General features: G+C 33.8%; 1 protein-coding gene across 4 annotated transcripts in view; it reads left to right on the forward strand.

Annotated features, from left to right (window-relative positions):
* The window catches only part of LOC140155734 (dual specificity calcium/calmodulin-dependent 3',5'-cyclic nucleotide phosphodiesterase 1A-like), a 399,762-nt gene that overhangs the window by 121,357 nt on the left and 254,357 nt on the right, over window positions 1-24,048 (forward strand). For 2 of the 4 annotated variants that reach the window (XM_072178674.1, XM_072178676.1), the window contains exon 1: window positions 5,359-5,852. The exons of the other annotated variants lie outside the window; for them this stretch is intronic. In XM_072178674.1, coding sequence (XP_072034775.1) covers window positions 5,774-5,852 — 79 coding nt within the window. In that variant the 5' untranslated portion in view covers window positions 5,359-5,773. Of the gene's footprint in view, window positions 1-5,358; window positions 5,853-24,048 lie in introns of those variants that run through there. 4 annotated transcript variants of the gene reach the window in all.

Consider the following 24,048-nt stretch of genomic DNA (forward strand, 5'->3'; position numbering starts at 1 on the left):
AATCCCACAAAAGTTTTACTGTAGTAACATAATGGTGAGCTTCTCCATCACCGTATGCTCGATTTATGTCGTCCATCGTTACGCCCTGTCAAAGTGGTGGCTTATATTGTGTGCCGCTATGAACGCAATGTATGGATCTACGACTAGTTTAAGTCATTAGGGCATTAAGTTTATTATGCCCGATGAAAACAAGCGTTATACAGTTCGTAGGACGCTATTTAATACCACATACTGCTCATATTTAGGAATATCAGAAATGGGTTTAGAATATTGCCGGTACCACTTGCCTTTAGTTTATACCTTTATACTGCTCATAATAAACATTTTAGCTCATAAATCATCTTCGATAGGCTAGGGTAAACAACTGACCTGAGGGGAAAAATGTTGACAGTTTTCACCCTTCGTCATACCATTTTGCAAGATTTGAACATTTAGATTTGAACATATTTCATAATTAACATCATTTCATATTAAGCCTGTTTTATATTTTCAAAGGCAATTAAATATCTCGCATCTTTTCCACAACAAAAATGTTGCTGCAAGTAATTTCGACTATATGTCTTCATTTTATAACCCCAAGCATTTGACTATAGCGTAGATGTAGCCAAGAAAAATATCTATTGATGTCGGGTCGATTCGATATAACTTTGTGCGTAGATAAGATATTGCCTACAGGCCGCAGAGTTTATAACGTGTAGAGGACCACAGATCAATCTCAAATATTCAAACACATAAAACCACTCTTCCATGTTTATCATGCCAACATTTGGTTTGATAATTTTAAACAACACCCAACAAAATAAAATTAAAAAACTCTTTTGGAGAATACTAAATTTGATCTATTTATAAATGTAAGAGCAAAGTCGTGGTGACAGGCTTACATCAAATTGTATCATCTTGTCTGAAGCAATGACATATGACCTGCGTTGAAGATTCGCCGCCTGATAAGATACTGTAACAGAATTAGACTGCCCAAAGTTTAATTCAATCTGCTTTTTACATAATGAATACAAAGGGTATTAAATTTCGCTTGTTTGTTTGTTTCCTTGTTTGTTTGAGTTTATTCTGGCGCTGGAAAACTTACATTTCTTTGAACGTCGGCATGGTCGGAGCAAAAATTCTTTATCATACCATCAGATGAAAAATAATAATACATACAAAACAAAAACGAAAATATGTAAAATGCAAAAAGACAGAAAAATAATAAGACAGAAAACTAATCAAGCAAAATCCAATAGACCAAACTAGTCTTAATATGATAAGATCCACGATTTGCACTATTTATTATGGTGATTAAGGCTTTTATTAAGGGGGTACTACACCCCTGTCCAATTTTGTGCCTATTTTTGCATTTTTCTCAAAAATTGTAGCACATTGGTAACAAGTAAGATATGTATATTATAGGGCAAGGACTACAACTACTGTACTGAAAATTCAGCAACTCAAAGCAAGTAGTTATTGATTTATTGATCAAATATTGGTTTCCCTCATTTTTGACTGTAACTCCACAACTGTTGTCTGTGCTGAAATAAAAATTTCCAGTGCAGTAGTTGTAGTCATTGCCCCTATAATATACATATCTTACTTGTCCCCAATGCACTATAATTTTTGAGAAAAATGCAAAAATAGGCACAAAATTGGGCAGGGGTGTAGTACCCTTAAGGTGATTAATTGTGCTTATAATTTTTTCTAAAAATAACATCCAGTTACTGCACAAGCTACATACGGTGGATTTTTCTTTCCACCAAGATAATAAATGCAGATTCTTTTAGGCACAATCAGATGTTCTTTATGTCTCTTTAGATGAGTTACAGTTCACAGTATAAGATATTCTCATTTTCATATACTTGGAGGCATTCTTGACACTTGTACCCCGTAAGTTGTCGACCACAAGCCCACGCATCATATTTCTTGCGTGCAGATGATGGTATATTATCTATAATATTCTTCCGATAAAGATAACTAAAGACTCTCTATCAATTTGTCGAAAGTTACCTTTGTCATTACATGCTGCGTAGTAGGCATGTTTTGACTTGTTCAAGAACATTTAGTTATATATAGGTGCCGACTGTAGCTATAAGTAAGACTGATCAACGTCATTATGATATCTTGCCAGTCACTATTCGTCAACTTGTGTTAATGCTACTAGCTGCAAGGTGGTTGGCATGATTCTAATATTCGGGTGATCAGCCTCACTCAAGGCAAATATATACTTCAGTCGCACTAGGTAAGCGACTAAATCTACGCCAATCATCATTTATGATATACCCGATGCAACAGAAAACAACCAAATTTATTGGTAGGATAGCAAGCGCTTAATCGCGGACATCCTGTGTAATAAGTTCAGTTTGACACTCGTGTGTTGTTACACAGTTCCCCTAAAGCATGACGCTGTGGAAAACTAGATGGGTTATTCTAGCTCACGTAACTACAACTATTTTCTTTATCATCTCGAGGTTTCATTCACTTATAAAGCACGATCATCTATCTCGTCTTTAACACTGCCAATGTTGTTTTATTTTATAATTTGATTCAATTGTTTAGAAATAGACAGCAAAACGTTTTAAATCTGCAATATAACGATACCCATTTTCATAACAAAGGGAATGCAAAGGTTATCATATTTTTAAGTGATAATTAAATTATAATCTATAAACCACAGCGACTATAGGTTACCTCGTATATCAAATTTTACAATGCACCGATTTTCATCCTATGTTTCCTCCAATGTTTATGCTTTTAGTTAGCTTGTTTTAGTTTTCTGTGTTTTTTGCTTGTTTTCTGTTAGACACATGATTAAGAATACGGATTGGCTAGCGCATATTCTTTTGCAATATTTCAATCTGAATCGCATATTTTATACAAACTTTACCTAGAAGCGCATATTTTAGATTACCTTTAACCATACTCGCTACTTTCTTTTTAATTCTTATTTTGTCACTTTGAACAATGACTAGCCACCCTATATGGCGACAGGTAATGCGTGTAATAGAATGTTTTACGTGGCTGGGTTGTTTGCAACATGTTATGTGCTCTTGAGAAAGCTGTTGATAACACCTGAACTGCTATTGTCGAATTTAATAGTTCAGCTGTCGTACTTATTTTGAAAATTTACACTGTGTTTCAGTTCTGTTATGTAGTGCAAAATTGTATATATATTATTTCCTCTATTAAATAGGAATAATATCAACATGATGTTGTATAGTTAATTTATATTTAGTTAATTGGAACAACATTAAATGTTTAATATCTGTACATATTCACCTGTTCTTGTTTTGCAATTTATCATATCATAATACTCCTATCTAAAACCCAATTTCATACATGTGCACATTGAATTCTCGTTTTTGTGATTAGATTTCGTAGTGAATTCTCCATAATGATTATTAAAAATGCTTTGATTAATATCATAAACATGTTAAAAGAAAACACACTCTCTGCTCCAATAAACCTTATTCCAAAAAAACTTATACGACATTTTGTGTATACGTTGTTTTAGTCTGACATGATACATAATTAAGGTGTTAACACATTTCAAATAGCTACCCGCATAAAATGTAAACTAAAAATTCATTTACACATTTGTATTTGTGGGGTAATTGCTTTAAGCGTATTAAAACAATGCTAAATTTAGAAGCACGCATTATTTATGCAAGCATATTTGTTTTGTTTTGTTTTTACTTATCAAGCATTGTGTTCTTATATTCCTTATTTGTTATCGATTTAAACGAAACTACTCCAACCTTGGCCGAAAGGTAGTGAAATGAGATGCAGTCACTGCCTCTACTTCAAACAACCAATGGATCATTTTGTTGTAGAGCCAAGACATGAAGCCTTTCCACGTCCCCGGGCCCCTTAACTGAAATGAACCGCTTCCAGTCAAATATATGTAGTTTCCTACCGCATATTGTCGGCGCTAGAGCAAATAAACCTTTAGGTTATAGAAGAAATTTAAATTTACTTAAACAGAAATATATAAAGCTACACGGTTATATATTTTTAACGATTCATTTATTTTTAAATGAAACCAAGACAATATATGTCATTCCAGGGTTCATATAATACATGTATATTGCTTTTCATCTACTAGTCTAAACATACACAGAGCCAGAAAAGAAATGAGCAATAAAATATGCAGAACGTGCCTTTAGGGTATAAATAAGCAACCATTTCTCTATACATTAATGTGCTTTGTGCATGAAAATACATTTCGAATTGATGAAATATTGTGTTTGATCAGCAAAGGTTTATAAAGTGACAAGAAGAAAACCATTGGTTTTATTTACACTAACACACGCACCTGTAATTATCACCATTTGGAAGTGCTTATCATTAACCCGTAGTAATGTTCAGACATCATAAATATCTCATATGACTGTGTTTCACCTCTTACATTTTGTAAGAACAGACAAGAAGAAAATATTGATAATGATATCCAGGGAATTGACTATTTGTTTAACCTCTTCGCCTGCTTTTAATTGAGGTATATAGAAGACTCGAGACGCCCCTTTAACTGATCTAGGTGTTAATGCCTTGTGTATCAATTGGAAGGGTAAATAGCAATATGTTACTGAGAAAGCTGACCATGTTACATTTAAAAGGATGACCAACAAATCTACGTCTTACTAGAGTTGCAATATAAATAAGTATAGCTTCATCGTATATGTCAACGTCAATTAAGGCATTACAATATTTGATTAAGTGACCTTTTAAATAAAAGCCTTTGCTTTATTTGCATATTGAAAACGTTCTATATTTTACTTGACTCTCAAAACAAAATAAGCAGAGGAGACTTTGATACGCGAAATGAGTTCACTCTATCTTTGAGGTCAGTTAAGGGCAACATGGCTTGGTCAGAACTCTATAACTGAATAATTATTTGACATGATAAGATAATTTAACTTTTGATTTAAACAGATTATAATGATCATAATAATCTCATACATTATTTCACGACAGGGATGGTAAAACATCATCACACAAACGTAATTAGACATTGAGTCTGTGCGTGCTAAAAGCTTTATTTATTGACATATACAGTGCTTTTGATGATATATTTTGATACTTAATCTAGCTTACTGACTAATTTCCATATGTGTAATTGTATTACCATCAATTAGATTCCCGTTACCAAATGTAATGTCAATCCATGATATTGATGTTTGGAATAATCAAGGGATATTTAAACCACCCGTGCATCCTATCCTTATCCATTATTAATCGAAATAAAATGTAGTGAACACCGTTCCTATCAAATAGATCTATCTTTTCCATCTGCGCACGTACACCTGATGAATGCAGTAACGGTGACAAGGCTAAAGGTGGAATGATATTATGCCGTATGTGCCAAGCTTGCCAGTCTCTTACACCAACCATCGCATACAGGTCAGACTATTGCAGCGTGAGAAGATTTATTATGTGTGTTGATTAAACATCGTAGTGTTGGAGCAAGAAACATTTTAAGCGGGTTGCGCAAAAAACATCAGACTTGTGATCAAAGCAGAGTACATTTGAGTCAGAGTGGCATAAGCACTTTCTTGCCATGAGCACGTGTATGAGTGCCTGGATTGATATAGCGAATAAAAGGAAAATACTAGCCGGATTCATATCATCTTTGTCGTCACTGACCCGTCGCCTTTTTGGACCATACAAGCGGCAATCAGTTATGGATGGTAATCTGGGATTCTACTACTCTTGGAAAATTAATACATGTGTATAAACAAAAGGGAATCTATTGCTGTTACAACTACCACCGAGATATTTAACCGGAATTATGTCAACGGGACAGAAGCAAGCAATACGGAAATGTAAAAGTGCAACTTTTACTATCGATGGATATAGTTATACAATTGGTAAGCTAATTGACATAGATGTCATAATTATCATATATCAAACTTGTAATACTTTGTAGTTTATGTATTGTCCTTATTGATTACATAAAACAACACACATCAATTGAGTATTGATAATAGTTATGTAGTCTTTATTTGTTTATTATCCATTCCTTTGATCTAGATATAAAACCAAACGAAAAACATTTCACCGTCAATTACATCAAGAGACGTATAAAACGAATATGAATGAGAGGTCCTTGAAAGCGTATAAGGAGGGGTCGAAACGTTATGGTTAATTTAAATTTGACTAAAAGCAATGTCCAACCGATATTAGAAAAACCGTAGTCAGAGGTAGACTTGGGATCAGGGTTAAGGACTCGGGTCTTGAATGTTTGGTATCCGGGTTTAAGATTAGTATAAGGATCAAATGATTCAGATTAGTAGGTTGCGTTCTAAAATATTAAGACTGTCTTGTCGTAAGCGACGCAATTTGGGAGGGGGCCTTGAAGTAGAAATGTTTGTCGCTGCCGAATGTGGCTTATTATTATTATTATTATTATTATTATTATTATTATTATTATTATTATTATTATTGTTGTTGTTGTTGTTGTTGTTGTTGTTGTTGTTGTTGTTGTTGTTGTTGTTGTTGTTGTTGTATTATTATTATTATTATTATTATTATTATTATTATTATTATTATTATTATTATTATTATTATTATTATTATTATTATTAAGACATTATGTTATGCGTAACACACGTTGGAATTTGTAGGTTGCTCATGTATTGAGGAGGATAGTCCAACTGGAAGTCTATAAAACAAACAAAAATTAATCTTTCTCGTTAAGCAACATATGAACATAATACCTCTACGTGTATGAGAGAAGCAGTTCGTAGCGAATCAATTTTTGCCAGGTAATTGCACTAAAGATGACCTATTTTCATCAGACCTGACATAATATCCTTCTTTTAACTTAACGATTAATCTGGGGAGCTGCCAACTTCTATTTATCTTAAAATGATCCCAAGGGGTCAATAATTAAGCCAAAGTAACTTGTTCAGTCAGAAAATATATTACCATATGATACACAGCATCGGCTTTAGGTGATATTTGCTAATAGGGCAACTATTTTGTGAGCTCGTTAATACAGTAATCAGTTATCGATAACTCTTTCGTGACCATCGTGCATTATTCGTTGGACATTATCAGATAACTACTGTCTAAGTCTTCCCTAAAAATGTAAAAGAAATTAATTTCATCTCAAACTAAATTATTATAATCATATGCCATTTGGGGTACGAAATTCTGATCGGATCGACCTCGATCATTAATGCAATTTTCAATGGAAATTAGTCATAGGTATCTGTCTAGAATTCTAAAATTGCCAACTTACAATGTTGTATGTTTCTTTGTTTCACATATTATATGAATTAATGTGGTATTGGATTAGTCTTATAGATTATGAACGTAATCGATATGTTGCTTGTAGTAATATGTGTTATAATTATTCCTTAACTTGTAACCGGTAACCATGCAATCTCATGTCACGTATTCTTTTAATAATTATATTAAAGGCTTACTATTAAAGGACAACTATCATATTTATTGAAGGCTTACATACATGGTATTGTATTGAACCTGTAACGTATTATATTTTTAAAAACAAAAGATATTAATGGAGTATTTTGTGATCGTCCTCTCTTTATGATATTTTTCAGTAGATATCTACAAAAAAACTTATTCCAAAAATTTCGGGCAGATTCCGATTTTGCGTTTGGTAGTTGTGCATGATTTGTGTATTACAATGCTTCATATGCCACTGCGTTGTACCTGGTTAACCAGAACATTATAAGAACTTTATTCTTGCTAAACGATATTCTTGCTATAAACGAATTAATCTGCAAGAAGTTTGTACATAAACATTATGTAGCTAGAGGTTTCTCAACTTTAAAAAAATGGGGGGGATGAGGCTGTTTATCGCGAAATGCCCCTTTAAGTGATGAAATGATCCACGTATAGTGAGTAACACCTGTTGCCGCTACATATAACCAGCAAAAGACAAAAACAATATGTATATTGTATTGGCCTTTGCAGGGGATGCATTATTGAGGAATGGAATATTAATAATGAATGGAAATGAGATATTCAGAGAAGTTAATTACAAATATGCACGTGGTTGGTATTTGTGGGATGTTAACTAAAGCAGCTGATTGTGATATTTGACGATGTGATTGAATTTATTCTTATTCAAATAGACTTAATACACGTTCTTGCTAAACCATAAAGTATATATTAGGATATTAAAATACGTGATAAACATTAATGACGTATATCTTCAACAATAAATAATGGGAACTAGTTCAGAGGTGAACATCTTGCTGTAATTGGCACTTTGTAAAACAAACAAAATGAAAATCGATTGGTATTAATTCAGAATCAAGTTAACAAATAGCACGCGATAGTGAAGAGAAAATAATTATACAAATGATGTTGCGGTTGAAAGAAAGAAAGAAAGAAAGAAAGAAAGAAAGAAAGAAAGAAAGAAAGAGCGAAAGAAAGAAAGAAAGAAAGAGCGAAAGAGCGAAAGAAAGAAAGAAAGAAAGAAAGAAAGAAAGAAAGAGTTAGAAAGAAAGAAAGAAAGAAAGAAAGAAAGAAAGAAAGAAAGAAAAGACTGAAAGAAAGAAAGAAAGAAAAGAAAGAAAGACAGAAAGAAAGACAGAAAGAAAGAACGAAAGAAAGAAAGAAAGAAAGAAAGAAAGAAAGAAAGAAAGAAAGAAACACAAAAAGAAAGAAACACAAAAAGAAAGAACGGAAAACAAAATATAAATAAAGTAAACGATAAGAAGGTAGAAAATAGTGTAGATTTAAAGAAAATACGTCTTATATTAGTATTCATCTTTTACGTATTCAGCTTGGTCCTTATTGGCAAGCACACCCAGGACATTCTTGACTAGTCTTGACCTTTACTAAGTTTACCTTCGGGAGAGTACCCTCCACATTGCGTAGCACTATAGAATGACGAGGTGCAATTGGCGTAATTAAAACTTTCCATCAGTGTTTGTTTTGGGTCGTATCAAAACACTTGCCATTGGAGTTGGTTGGCATGTTTTATGCAATATTGTTTAGATATTCGTGCGTTGAATTTACCAAATCAAAAACAGTATGCTTCAAATCAAAAATAATACTCAGTGCTGTTTCTATTTCTAAGCTATTGGAAATGTTTGTTTTTGTTCTTTTTGTCCTTTTGGTTTCTTGATATCTATCTGGTTAGCCTATTTTAATACACGATTGGGCATTATGCAAAAGGTAGAAATTCGGGAAAAATTGAGGGCGCCCCTGTGGCTCAAAAAACATATTATTAAGTATATGTGTTTTATATCGCCATTTTTTAAATGAATGATATCAGCATGTGTTGAAAAGAATATTTGCGGCCATTCTCGGCAGTTTATTACTACTGTTAAGTTGTTTTAGTTCCAATGAAAGGGAATACGTTTTCTGATATTTGGTATTGCATTTACTGCTCAATGTTAATTATTTGACTTTACCATAAAATTAAGTCATAAATTAAATCAAAATTAAAGAAAAGAGAGAATGAAAGAAAACAAAACAGTAAGAACAGAAAACAAAAAACAAATAAAGTAAATAACAATGTATATTATACAATGAATATTTTAAAATCGTTTCTTATATCGTCATATCAAGTGGTAAAAATACTATCAACATTAATTTGTATTTTGTAATATCTCAACACCATTTTTTTATATTTGTCACCTAAAAAGCTAATTCATTAAACTGTAGAAAATGACTTTATGTATGGGATAATTCAAAATCATGATCAGCAGAGCCTGTCTTGCATTTCTTTAACTCTATAACTACTGAGCCATATTTTATAACACGGACTACGAAGGGGGTTGCAACTCCCCCTGGTTATTTTCAATTATAAACGTCATATACCGTTATAGTTGGTACAAATGTATAGCCATGCGTCTCTGCTATCCAGTGATACCAAAATAAGTACAAACATTCCCCACACAATGTCGCTATGACGTCATAATGTGAGGGCGCCCATGCAGTTGGGAAATTCTGTCTGTATGTACAAAATTGTGATTTTCACCGAATGTTCTCCTCAATATAAAAGGAAATGACTATTTCAACCTAACTGACAAGTAAAAAGTCAGTAGCTCTTGGAATAGTTTTACAAGAGCGAAAAAAAATCATTGATTTTACTGTAGAAACCAATGGTGGGCTGCACCAACTTTGGTTATCTTTGACGGTCCTACCCCCGCGCCGGGTAAGGTGCTGGAGTAAAAATTGTACCACTAAAATGAGCGTAAAGGATGGATCTACAATTAGCTGAGGTCGTTTGGGGGTAAACGCGTGAGGTTTTTTTTTATGACGGATAAACAAATTCATAGGGAGTGGTACAACACCTACCCTCTTTCATAGTTTTAGGGTTAAATGCAATGCTGTAATAAACATTCACGAAAATATAGCAATAATACAATAAAACTCTCCATCCACTGCAACACGCATTATCACATATCCACGTCGAACATGAGGAAGGATTCGCATAATCAATCACATTCCATCACATAATATTTAAAGGAGGAGGTATTTTAGCTATTAGCTTGTAGTAAACTCAACATACCGTATATGTAACAGCAATCGTTGCAATCATTTTTAGCACGAAGCATTAAGAGTTTAAGAATATGAATTTGTTTCCGAATTCAATTATCTCATTTTCCAATCTTGACCCATTGTAATTAGTTTCTAGCTATAAAATATGATTCATCGGGTGCTGACTTTTAAAACTAGTCAAAATGTAAATGTTTGCAATTCCATAACACTTGATAATAACATTTTTCAATTAAACGGAATTGCTGAAGCAGGTTGTGGTTATTAAGTAATAGATTTTTCGAAATCAATTATGTACCCGTCGTTCAATTCACATGGACATTTATTAATAATAAAAAACGCGACAGAGCCGATATCACGGGCTTAAAGCTGTCTCCTCGTACACCAAGCCATAAGCCATCCATGTTAGACATTAGTGACCCTTCGCGAAATGCAATTATGTGACAAGTACATGATGAAATGGCGTATGCTAGTCACGTTCTTGTAACATTTTAATGCTTTTATACATTAGAGACAACAACACTGTATTCATATCAAATAATTTAGTTTAGCGTGTATTAGCATGCGTCAGTAAAGAAGTACAAATGCCATATGATTTGAAATTACAGGCACTTACCACCGGATTGTTAAATAATTATATAATAATAAACGTATTCAACTATTGAGCTAGCTTGAGCTTGGGAAACCTCAATGCTGTATAATTTGTAGCCTTACATTTTCTGCGTTAAAGTTAAAAGACTAAGCTAACACATTACATATTTGGTACATTTCTAGCTTATTAACACAAGTTATTTTATTAATTTCAAATAAAGAAGGTAAGTCTTCAGAAGATAACATTGCGATATAAAATAATTGGATACATGTACAACTAACGACGACAAGAAAATTGTCATTCACTAAAATTAGTAATTCAGTAAAATACGATCTCAATTCCATATTGATGTTTAGAAATCATTAGATCTACGTTAATTGTTTCATATTTTCTGAAAACCTTGGCTGACCGGGGATTGGGCATCAAGCTGCAGTTTTATCTTCTGAATGTAACTGGGTAACATGTAGCTGTGGCTATATGATCATGATGATCTAGTTATTCAATTGTAATGTACATAGATGAAAAAGAAATGATGGAAAAGTATGGGTTATTCATAAATACAAACACCGATAAATAACACATGGGATTTTGTGTGCTTAATAGGTCCAGTCAATACAATCAGTTTAATTGAGTAGAGCAAACAAGCTGTGCTGATATTGTTATAGGTCAATAATCCACTTTCCACAAAAGGTCATTCACTTGACACCTATTTCATTCTGGCTAATTAACTTTATCAATGTGTCCTTGGATTGATTGTAACATCACTGAGCTAGTTTGACGTGGCATGCACAAATGTTCCGACTAAAATTTATTTTGCTTGTATAGATGTTCAAATACTTCACTGTGTCACTATTTCGAAAAATTAAGGAACAAGTGTGAGTGAATATATCTGGATGTGTTTTAATAAATTAATATTATGGTCTTCTAAAACGAGGAATGTTTAAATGCACGTCGTGTATAATAAATTCAAACTTCAAAATAGGAACGACAAACGCTGAATATTGATCTTAATGAATTATCTAATTGTATCGTAATCATGCATGTTTCAACTGTCATTAAACAACCTTGATCCGCACTCCCAAACGATTCGCATTGATTATTGGGGTAGTTGTTTGATTTGAGGCCGAGATATTGCTTTAGAATGATGTATGTTGAATAATATAACTAACCATACTTACACATTATAAGTAATACCCTCCCGACAAAATATATTTTGCCTGCAATGTTTTCACTTCATTGTTAAGTGATAAGTGAGATTCCAAAACCACAACAAATCTGTTTTGTGTGTGGCAAGTATGATACCCGGGTATGATACAAGTATACTGTGAGTATAACTGTGTGTCTCCGCTTGGACTACTCTCATTTTGTTTAAAACAAGATGCGGGGCATTTTGAATAGCAGAATTCTCAAATCTGTCGAAATTATTCAGCTTGCCTGTTTATGTATTTCTTTTCTGCTCATGCATTATGTAAAAACCCTTAACAGAAGAATAATTAAATCACATTTAAAGCTGAATCTCTCCTCCCTTCAAAAGTGCATAAAGGGAGACTTCGCGTGTATGTATTAATATCAATGCCTAACCTTATTTAATATTCCACATTTCAAGAATATAATGCACCTGCTAAGCTTAGCTACTCAGCAATAATTGTACTACTTGAATAGTTTCATTTTATTTTTATATAGTTCTCGTTAACAGAATATCGTAAAAACTCCCCACTGGCTTAAGTTTGGAAAATAAAACAAATAAATGAAAAATACAAATTAAACCACTTACACGATTCCTATATTTCATACTTTGATCTTGATGTGAACTATTTCCTACCATGTCTTTACAATTGCCAATAGTACGTCTTTTATTAAGCTGCAGAATTAAATTAGGTCTTAGGCCTTGTAACGAGGTAATTAAATAGTGCTTAAACTAGGTATTTTTCTCTTTCTTTCCCATGAAATGATTTCCGAATAACGTGAAAAAGTTTGAAGTGACTTACTACTAGTACATCTGTACATGGAAACAAAGTTAGTTTAATCCTCTGTTTGTTACAGTCTCCATGATTCTTGAACATGTAATATCAACGACGTTTCATGTTATGCGACAAAAGTCCCTGTTTAAAAAGGGGCAATAACAACAATTATTAGTGGAAACGACATTTTGATAAAACAAAACCAGCTTCCTAGGGCAAAATCATTACGTAGTTTCAAAATTTAATAAGGCAGTGCAGAACTTTCACGGTATTCTATTCTCGAAAAAACAGAAAAATATGTGAGTAATAATATTCGATGAGTTGTAAAATTACTGCCCCTAGTCTATGGCAAAACAGGTGCGCCTTCGGTTGCCAGCAGTCTGGAATTTTAAAAATAACTATAGGCATTAAAATTAATAATATACCTGAATGAAGTCTCTTTTTACATACTCTTCATGGGAGGAAAGTGACAGCTCCAAATATGATTAAAATATGCTTCCGTCGAGTTTTTTTCACACATATATGAAAAGAACAAAAACCTTGTCAATGTTGACGTTCCTAGCCGTGTAGCGCCGTTGTAATTGAAGTATGTTATAGTAACAAGCTCGTTTTGAGTTGCATCCGTCAAGTTTTATTTTGATAATATTGCAAAACGAGAAAATTCTTATAAAGAAGATATATAAACATGGAAATTATTGGGGGAGATTCAAGGTTTTTTCTATTGTCAAGCAATATCGTGCAGACATAAGCTCATTCGAATTACTTTAACATTCAGAATTCACTGTCGCAATATGAAAAAAAGAGAGTTCTCACTTGAATCATACATTTTCCTATGCCAAATGACATGATGTACTTATATATATAAATGCGCTTTTAAAAATACGCACGTGACCACCTCCGCGCTGCCATAACAGCTTATAGATAGTAAGACTCAAAGTGACCTTCTACGTGATATGTTATGTTTTGCTCATTTGCATATGCATTAATGTTAGAAGAAACGTGCTACCCTGGGAATGCAGAAACTTTTAGTAACAACAACCCATAGCAAAAAGAAATGTTTCCCGGTGACCACCCGATGACCATTCGGTGGTCATCAGAAACCTTTCGGGTACCTTTTCCAGAGTTATCCGAAAGTACCCGCTAGCGGATACCTTGCAGATACCTAATTAAGTTATCCAAAAGTTTTCGGGTAGACATCCGGAAGTCTCCCAAAAACTCAAATATTTCAAATGAGTTACCCAGAAGGTCCCCAGATACTTAGATTCTTTGCAGGAGTTACCCGGTGGATATCCGCTTTTAATTTGACCTTGAAAATAAACATTAAAGGCCGATATTGGAATGTCATCTTTCCCTGGGTAAGATCTGACACCAGGCCAGCCCATGGCCAGAGGGTAACATGAGTAGGTTTGTTTCACCTTGAAGGCAAGGATAGTCTTGCAAATATGGGCTAACTTTCCCCTAGGCCATCCAATATGCCATATACAGTAGGACTACAACTGGTATCTATGGTCAGTTTATACTCCTATTTTCCACATCTGTTATTTTAATATGCTCCTTTAAGCATCTTAAGAATGCATTGTGGGTGGGTATATGGTCAAAGGTCACTGAATGAATTCAAAATGGACCAGCTAGCTGTTAGCAGTTGGAATATATTTATGCAGAATATTCAAGTTATTTGTGGTCAAAAATGTATGGATTTACATGTAGGACATTACAAGATGTTTACTAATTAATCTGGAACATGCTGTAGGAATTATAAAGCATTGAATGCTTGATTTTTATGCAGGTAGGAAAATTTGTATGAAATGATTTGTATTGATGCAGTCTTTATACACTATGTACGTAAGGGCTGTGCAATAATTATGAGCCCTGGGGAGGGTAAAATTGGGGGGGGCAAGAAATTTTTGGCAAGCTGAAAGGGGGGGCAAGCAATTTTGGCCAGCCGAGAGGGGGGGGGGCAAGCGATTTTTGGCACACATTCATGGGGCGCCTTTTAAATAAAACGCTCTAAAAAGGCTTAGGAAAACAGTGCGGAAACGCTATAATATGCAAATTTTCCTGCTCGCTGCGCTCGCAACATATATCTAGACCATTTAAGGTTTGAAAATTGGGATCCCAAAAATTTGGCATGTGTAAGGGGGGGGGGGCAAGCGATTTTTGGCAGGCCGAGAGGGGGGGGGCAAGCGATTTTTGGCGGGCCGTTTGGAAATTTTACCGCCCCCCCCGGGGGGAAAATAATTATTGCACAGCCCCTAATAATTATATGACACATTTGAATGTTTTAGTTTATATCTTTTCTAGTAAATCATACATGATTTTGACAGTAATTTAATGTCAATTAAATTACTAATCATCAGCGAATGTGTCAATTAACTGATAAACTTTATGTTAAGCTATTTGTTGTAAATAAATTATATAATACTTGATACAAAAAATTTAGGCTGTGTCAGTGATGTGATCACATTTAGGTACTGTAATACATGTATATATATGATGATATCATAACAATTTGGTTGTGCATTAATTGTAAGGTATGCACCTTATAAAGGTGTGAACCAAATTAAATCAGAAGAATATTTTTGTACAAATTACAAGTTTCTTATAGCAAGATAGCACAAGCTCAACTACCATGACTGCAGAGTTGTATTTCTCCAAAAACTACAATTCAAATAATAAGCTAAATTGCCTAATAAATTTGTGCATACTCATGAATTTGTATTTCTGCATTCCCCAAAAGGTCAACAGGAAGTCTCTAACGAGGTCACCAGGTATATCGTCACCAAGTTATCCGCTAGGTCCCCGAAAAGTTATCGGGTAGTTATCCGCTAGTTCCCAAAAAAAGTCATCGGGTGGTTACCCGCTAATTTCCCAAAACAGTCATCGGGTAGTCATCCGGTACCTATTACCTGAAAGGTATCCACTATGGTTTCCCATAAATTTATCGGGTAGTCACCCGCTACCTATCTAATTTGCATGTGAAATTTGCCGGTGTCTACCCGGTGACTATCGGGAAGTTATCCGAAAAGGTCTCATTTTTTGATATGGGAAGCCAACTGACAAAAACAAAATTATCAAAAATGAAACTTATAATGAGATACAATATGCAACATTTATCTCTAACGCAACAGATGTGTCAGCAGATGTGATAACGTGTCACATTTGAGGCCTTTTAATGAGATACCGGTGCATTAAATCATCTTGTCTCTTGGCATTCTTGCACCTGTTACATACGATACTGGATTACAAGACCGTTGCCTTGGCCTCATCATTAATATCATAATGCATATACACTACATGCACCGTTTACAAACACCGACGAACTTTGAAAAACATCATTCATTTGTAATGTAATTCTGGCAACCTATTCTCTTTCTAATATCTTTTCGCTAATAGGAAGTGACAGCAATTAAGCAGGAGAAAATTTTACACATTCCGTACGTCCTCTTTTTCAGGCAGGATTCCTCACGGGTACTTTCAATTTATAAGCAGCATAATATTTCTAGATTAAGATTAAAAAGACAATATTAGACAATATAAAGAAGACACATTATAGAGATTCAATCATTCTTTTCACCGTTGTTCATCACCGTTTTACAACGATGCGTCCGCGTCGTCTGCGTGGTTTACTTCGCGAGGGCAGTTTTAGATGCCAGAGCGGTGAAACATATGGTTGAATCCTTTTCAACAACGACAACATGGGCTACATATCGTCTAATTCACATAGTTATTTCACATTAGGAATGTAGCCATTAATAGTTTAGTTGATATCTGTACAATCTAGCCGTGGCGAATAACATTCTACTATAAAATGCAAAACATTTTAAAGTACAACAACTACGGCAAAAAGACAGTAACAACAACAAATGCATCAACACTAACAACAATAACAACAACAACAAACAAAAATTGCTGACAGAATATAAATCTAAACAATGATACAATTTGAGGTCATCCGTATAGAAATAACAAGTTAACAGTTAATGATGTTCTGATACAACACAATATTTACATAAATTCAGGAAAACTTATAAAAGCATAAAGTATTTAGACAGCTATAACCCATATGGTACGGTAAAAACTATGTCACGAATGTCCCAGTCAATTTACGATTCTATGCTTGTTTTTGTTGATTGGCGTTGGCGCATCTAGTTTGTTATGTTCAATTATAAAACAAGTCGCATCCATAATCTGCAGCATTCCATATTCTAACTAACTAGATCGCTGACAAAGGCTATAAAGTTACACCCTCTTTTCCAACCGATTATATTCAAACATGCTACTCATATAGTAGCATTTTGCTACCGTTTCGAGGGTAGTGTTTCATCTCACCTTTATCCTTCACGTGTAGATGGTGAATAACTTACCGTAAGGTAAACTTATCTTTATAGCTCAAGGCGTAGAAAGGAACGTGTAAAATGTTAGATAGCCTGTCATTCGCACATATCGACAGTCTCATTTAATAATAAATGATGTCAGGACATGACGTGGATTTCCCCAATCTCAACCTACGAGCTTTTTTGTTACCCAAAAGGAAAGATGTGCGATGCTAATTTCGTCTGAAGATATAAAATTGTATCTTCGGGATTTGTTTGTTTCCAGCCTTGTTCTTGAGAATGGATGTAAAATGTGTGCTCTATTTAATTCAGTATGTGAATGAAAACGCCTTCAATAGGTTTTATACAGCGTCAGCCCACCTATTTTAAACAAACATAGATACATTGTAGATTTGCAAATTAATCGGATGCGAATTAGTCGGGTTTATTTAATAATAAAAAGGCATGCTATAATTCTACTTAACCTGGATATAGTGAACCTTACTCATGATATACAGTATTCCTAATGTTGCCAGCAACAAGCTTTTACCATTTAACCAATGAACTGAAATGTTGTTTATTATCTATTATGAGCGATCCAACCAATTGATTGATCGTATCGTATTTCCGTATCTGCAACAGGTAATGTTTACATTGATGGCTTCAAACTATACTTGCATATGTATTCTTGTGCTTGCTCTTGGTGCCAAGGACAAGACACATAATAGAATCAAAGCTGTAAAAGCATTCCTCCATATTCAATGCCGGGTACACATTCATCTCTCCACAGCAATAATACCATTGTAGGGTTTAGCACTCACTCAGTAAAAGGTATGCTCGAACATCAGGATCAGATAATGGATTGTAAATTGTAAACATTGTTTTTGTTTAATAATTATATACATTTGCTGCTGCCTAAATACAACAGAATTAGTGTAGTTTACAAAAGCAATAATATAATGTTCTCAAAGTTTATGTTAGGAACTTGGAACTACAGTACATTAATACATCCTAAATACCCAGAGTATATTTGTTATGTCTTTTCCAGCATGGAATTCACATTATGTAATAATTAGTTATATAAGTCATGCTTGATTAAAAATAAACATTACCTAAAATATATATAACATAACACGATTCTATGTATTTCATCATTTCGATCTACATTTGGATATGTGAACTATTTCTTTTCACGTTCCGTGCTGTTAGGATAATCAACATGTACGTCACTATATTATTTAAAAAGAAGAATGAGTTGTTCAATTAAATTAGGTCATATAGGTGATTTTATTATGTAACGAAGTAATTAAATAGTTCCATGCTCAAACGGATTTCGTATCTTTCTCTCCCATGGATAGAAATTATTTCCGATTGGAAGCCCAATATGAAATACTTTGAACTTTCGACAGCGAATGACTAAAGCCCGGTATTTAATGGGCCCCATTCTGGAACAAGTCGCAACAACGACGTTCCGACTGTATAAGCCACTAATACATGCTTAGAAAACTGTGATGAGGACAATTAAGTAAAGACGAAATTTAAAAAATAGCTTTACAAGACAACATAATTACTAATTTCAAGTGTTTCAAACTTAATGCAGTATAGCACTTTCATGATATTCTATTCGTGAAAACCGAATGAGTGAGTAATAATATTCAAGTTGCAAAAAAACTGCTCTCTTGCAGAACAGGTGCGGCGGGTTTGGTTGACAGAAGTCTGGAATATTAAAAATAACGATAGGCATTACATTTAATGAATTCACACTTGAATGCAGTCTCTTTATAGACACTTTGACAGGAGGGAAGCAGCATTTCCAAATATGATTAAAATATGTCTCCGCTGAGGGTTTTCACACATGTATGAAAACAACAAAAACCTTGGAATTTTGTCAGTTAATGATGTCTTCCCTTACACATAAGCACCGTTGTGATTAAAGCCTTTTATAAGCCAACCGATAAGGAAGACTTAATGAAAATTCGCTTACTATCTTAGCAGCTTAACTGTGGTACTCTGTGGAAGATTTAAAGTTATAATCATGACTTTAATTAAAATTTGCTCTGTTTTCCAAAAAACACAACGAATTTGGCTGAATCCCAATACATGTAAGATGGGACATGTGTAAACATTATATTATTATACAAATATGCCAAAAATAAGGTTTGAAGAAATTGACCAAACTCATTTTTAAAAATCGTATATTATGGTTTTAAACTATGTTAAATATGTCAAGGCTTTTATGATATTATTGTAAAAACGAAGAGTTTATAGCATTAAATAAACATGGAGATGTGAATGATTTCAAGGTATTTTTGCTAGTGTTATGCAATATCGTGCATTGGATTTGATTTTACATTCAGACTTCCAGTGGTGTTACATGAAAAGGAGTATTACTTCCTCTCAATAAATTACAAAGCCCTTTCAGGCCAGTCAAAGTATGAAATCACCCACCACTAATTGCAACAGAATCCATTTGATTACCAATCATTTTAATAACACATCAAAAGTCACCGAAAATCTCCCGGTGGAACAATACCTAATTTGCACAAATCCAAAATGGCCGCCTATGCAGCGGGTGAAATTTCAAAGTTGGTCAAATCTTAATAAAGACCTTGACCAATTTTGTGACAAGGCATCTAAAGCAATGCAACATTTCTCAATTTGATTCAGTTTTGTAACAATTTGAGACCAGTTGTACTAACATTTTGGGTATTTTTCAACTGTAGACGCCTGTGGACACCAAAATTGGATCTTTGACTTTTTTACCTATAACTCGAGAAGTGTTCGTCAAACTAAATTTTTTCTGAATTCCTATGATGAGAGCAATACATTGGTATGGTTCTTAAGATATGGCCAACTTTGAAAATTCAGCGGCCACTTTGTATTTATGCAAATTAAGCACTGTTCAACTACTTGGATTTTCGGGGACTTTTATTAAAATATGATTTTCTGAAATGAATTGTGATTAAATAGGTTCTGTTACAATTAGTGGTGAGTTAACCGCTTATATTTCTTAATTTGACTAGCCTATTTCCCTATACACCAAATGATATGATATTTCCAGAAAAATGCAGCACAACTAAAAGCTTATGATTTCAAATCATGTCCGATAAATATTTGGAAATAAGGGCCAAAAACATGCATTTTGGGGCATTTTCGTATGCTGTGACAATCAAGCCCAAAGACTTATATAAATACTAAGTTAAGCTTTGCATTCTCCTTTTTGGAAAACACAATTTATAATCCTCATAACCAATTATCAAAAATAACAATGTATTATAATTATGAGCCAACTCTGAGTCTATACTCAAGATTTGAGTGCCTAGACTTTGACTTAGAAAAAATGACAAATTGCCATTTTCCCGCAAATTGCAAGAATAATAAAATTTGACTTTTATGGCGTTATAACTAATTTAAGGATTAGGATTTATCTATGTTTCATTTAGCAAAACAAGATATTTCTTTTTAATTAAAAAAATGCTGTATTTTTCTGGAATCAGAATTGGGTAATTCAAGTGTGTACATTGTGTACATTCCTTGCTTCTTTGCTAATGAAGGAGATGGCGAATGTCTGATTCGGTCTCTACAGCTGTTGATTGATAATAAGCTTAAACTATTAGACAAAAAAGACAAGACGAGACGAGACAAGCATTTCTTAAATTTTACAAAACACTTTGACACTACCGATCACACCTGGGTCACAATAATCTGTTGTTTCCGTTTTTACAGCAATATTATTGCAATATTGTTATCAATTATCTTGTATTAAGAGATGGAGACATAAATGTGAAATACTGATCTTTGCTCCGATTATGGGTTGGGTTCATAAAATGCCTCGCAAGTTGAAGTGATTATAAATAAGTGTGTAAAAGATAGCATGAAGCCTTTGGTAAAATAATACGTAAATGCTGTTTCGGTTGTCCGTTCAATGTACACTACTCCGCACAATTTTCTTAATGTACCACGGATGAGAGTCGGATGTAACGAGATATGAAAACAATTGCTAGGTTTCGCGAGGTGGTTTCTAATAAGTATAACCTGCGAATCAACCACGGAGTCTCCAATAACATATATGGTGCTTCTTTTGTATTCATTTGAAATTGGTTCATAGGTTTTGTACGAATGTGTCAGGTGATTGTTATTGATATATGAAATGAAATAAGCTATAAGGAAGCACATCATAAGGGAAGGTAAAGGTCATATTGCAGCAATGTTGAAAGACTGATATATCCAACTCGTAATCATTAGCCTGTTTACCATCCCAGCTGAAAGGAGATAATATAAGTAAAGAATCTTGCAAAGGTGCAAAATAAAATGTATTGTGTTATCACTTTCTTGCGTAAAGCTTTTTTCATGAGTTTTTCATATTCCAATGTTATAGAATTTTACTTTGTTTTGAGAAAGAAAAGAAAAAAAGAAAGAAAGAAAGAAAGAAAGAAAGAAAGAAAGAAAGAAAGAAAGAAAGAAAGAAAGAAAGAAAGAAAGAAAGAAAGGGAAAATAGTAGACAAAATAGGGAAAGAAATTCAATGATCTTAATGTAGCGAGAAAGCACAGTAACCCAATTCAAATCAGGCATTTTATCAACATGCCAATACTATAAAATAGATGCACAAAGTTTTCTTAACATCAAGCAACATACCCTGTTAACACAATAACCTACTTTATCTATAGTGTTTGTGTATACGTAGAACCCAGGAAATTTCACAGCTGCAGCTGTTTTTCATGCATTTTTTTCTTATGCTCATGATCTGGAAGACATATCTAAGTGTTCCTTACGATTTGCAATGGATGAGAAAAAGTGTTCTAAAAGTTATCATTTGGTAGCTTAATGAAGTCTTAGGTACCTTTAAAGATTCCTTTTTTGTATGGTTTCCTTAGGTTTACTTGTGTTCCAAATATCCTAACCGCCATGTTACTATTGCAGCTTTCAGTCAATTATTTAAGTAAACATAGCCAACTACTCTTTACCACTCGTCTATCTGGTACTGCGTTGTCAGCACTACTGTAGAATGTGCCCCCGCTTAAATAAAGCCTACCATGAGCATTCCAGGCGATTTCCTCCAGACTTATTGAGGCTTTTAAGGTATAAACTCCAATTCTCATGGCATGTGTTGCTCTTTAATTTACGTGCAACAGTCTAAAGAGTATTTTGCGCTCAGACTCATGCGCATTAATTGCAATATAAAGGGAATATCACCAGTGGTGTCGAATTCTTTTTGACAAGAAATATAGTAGAGGTTTACGATACAAATGCGCGAAGCGCGCAAACATTGTTTTGTAAGTTAAAAATGGCCAAATATGATGTTAATATGGTAAGAAACCAGCATACAGTCGTCATGGGGGATGATTGTATGGATCACCCCCTGGCAAAATATGGAGGGGGGATTATCACCCATCCCCGGGATAACACAAACATGTGTATTATAACATTCTGAGATAAAGAACCTCTATGCAAACATCAAAACAAGAAATAAAGCATGGCCAAGAGATAATGAGCACTGTTGATATTTGTTATTATATTTTGTGATATAAATCAAATGGCATGATGTCATTCCACTCCCTGGTTATTAAAATCAATCCAATTACGTCGATTATGGTCCTGTTCATTTGCATACTTGCATAGATAATAATGCAGAGATAAAACAATAAGGCTATTAGTCTAAATCAGCTGACAACAATATGAACCGTCAAATTGCTAAAATGAAAGATAATCATGAGATAAAAAAGTGCAACATTTATCTTTAACGCAACAGATGTGTCAGCAGATGTGATAAAGTGTCACGTGTGACGCCTTTTAATGAGATATTATCTTACTGATGCATAAAATTGTGTCGTTCCTTGATACTCTTGCACCTGTCGCATACCGTGTCACACGTATCTACTGTTGCATATTTTGACTCATCATTAAAAAGCATGCATAGCACGGTTTATAAGTTAACAGCTATACGAATTATGAGAATCCTCATATATTTATAATGTAATTCTTGTATTAAATTTGTTTTATATTTTCCTATATGTTTCCGTTAATATGAGGTGTTCGCAATCAATTATATAATTATGTATTACTATTAAAACTCTTTTTTTTAGGTAAGACTCATCCTGGATATTTATAAGGTTTGCTTCAGGGTGCTTAGGCATGTGCCAGAGTGCATAATGAGAGATGTGAGTACTTTACAACAAGGTACATCCTTTTACTCTCTTTATAGATACAAAGTTCTACTAACATTCAGCTATAATACGTTAAAGAAGTACTCACTTTCTAGATTTAAAAAAACCCATAAATAATGAAGCAGACGCAAACACGATATTAGTATTAATAGGTCAAGCCGTTTCGAGTACCATTCTACCAGAAAATATCCCCGGAAAATATCAAACTTGAAACTACACCAGTTAAGGCAAAAAGTCGTTAATAACAGCGACTGCAGCATCACTAAATAACCAACAGGAAAATAAAATAATACTCTACACATATAGAGAGAGTCAGTTATGAATTATATAGATGATGTAAAAATAGTTATAACAGGCTTAATGTGAGTAAATAATATCCCTTAAGCAACACAATATTTATATTACACAAGATCAACCACAAAAGCAAGGCATGAAGCATTTATAATAATTTTTAACATATATGGAGTTTATGTTATGAATATCTCAGTCACTTTTCCTTTCTCTTTGTGTTTGGTTTTATTGAGTGACGTTGGCGTATCTCTAGTT

The sequence above is a fragment of the Amphiura filiformis genome, chromosome 6 (genome assembly GCF_039555335.1).
Source record: "Amphiura filiformis chromosome 6, Afil_fr2py, whole genome shotgun sequence".
NCBI classification, from domain to species: Eukaryota; Metazoa; Echinodermata; class Ophiuroidea; order Amphilepidida; family Amphiuridae; genus Amphiura; species Amphiura filiformis.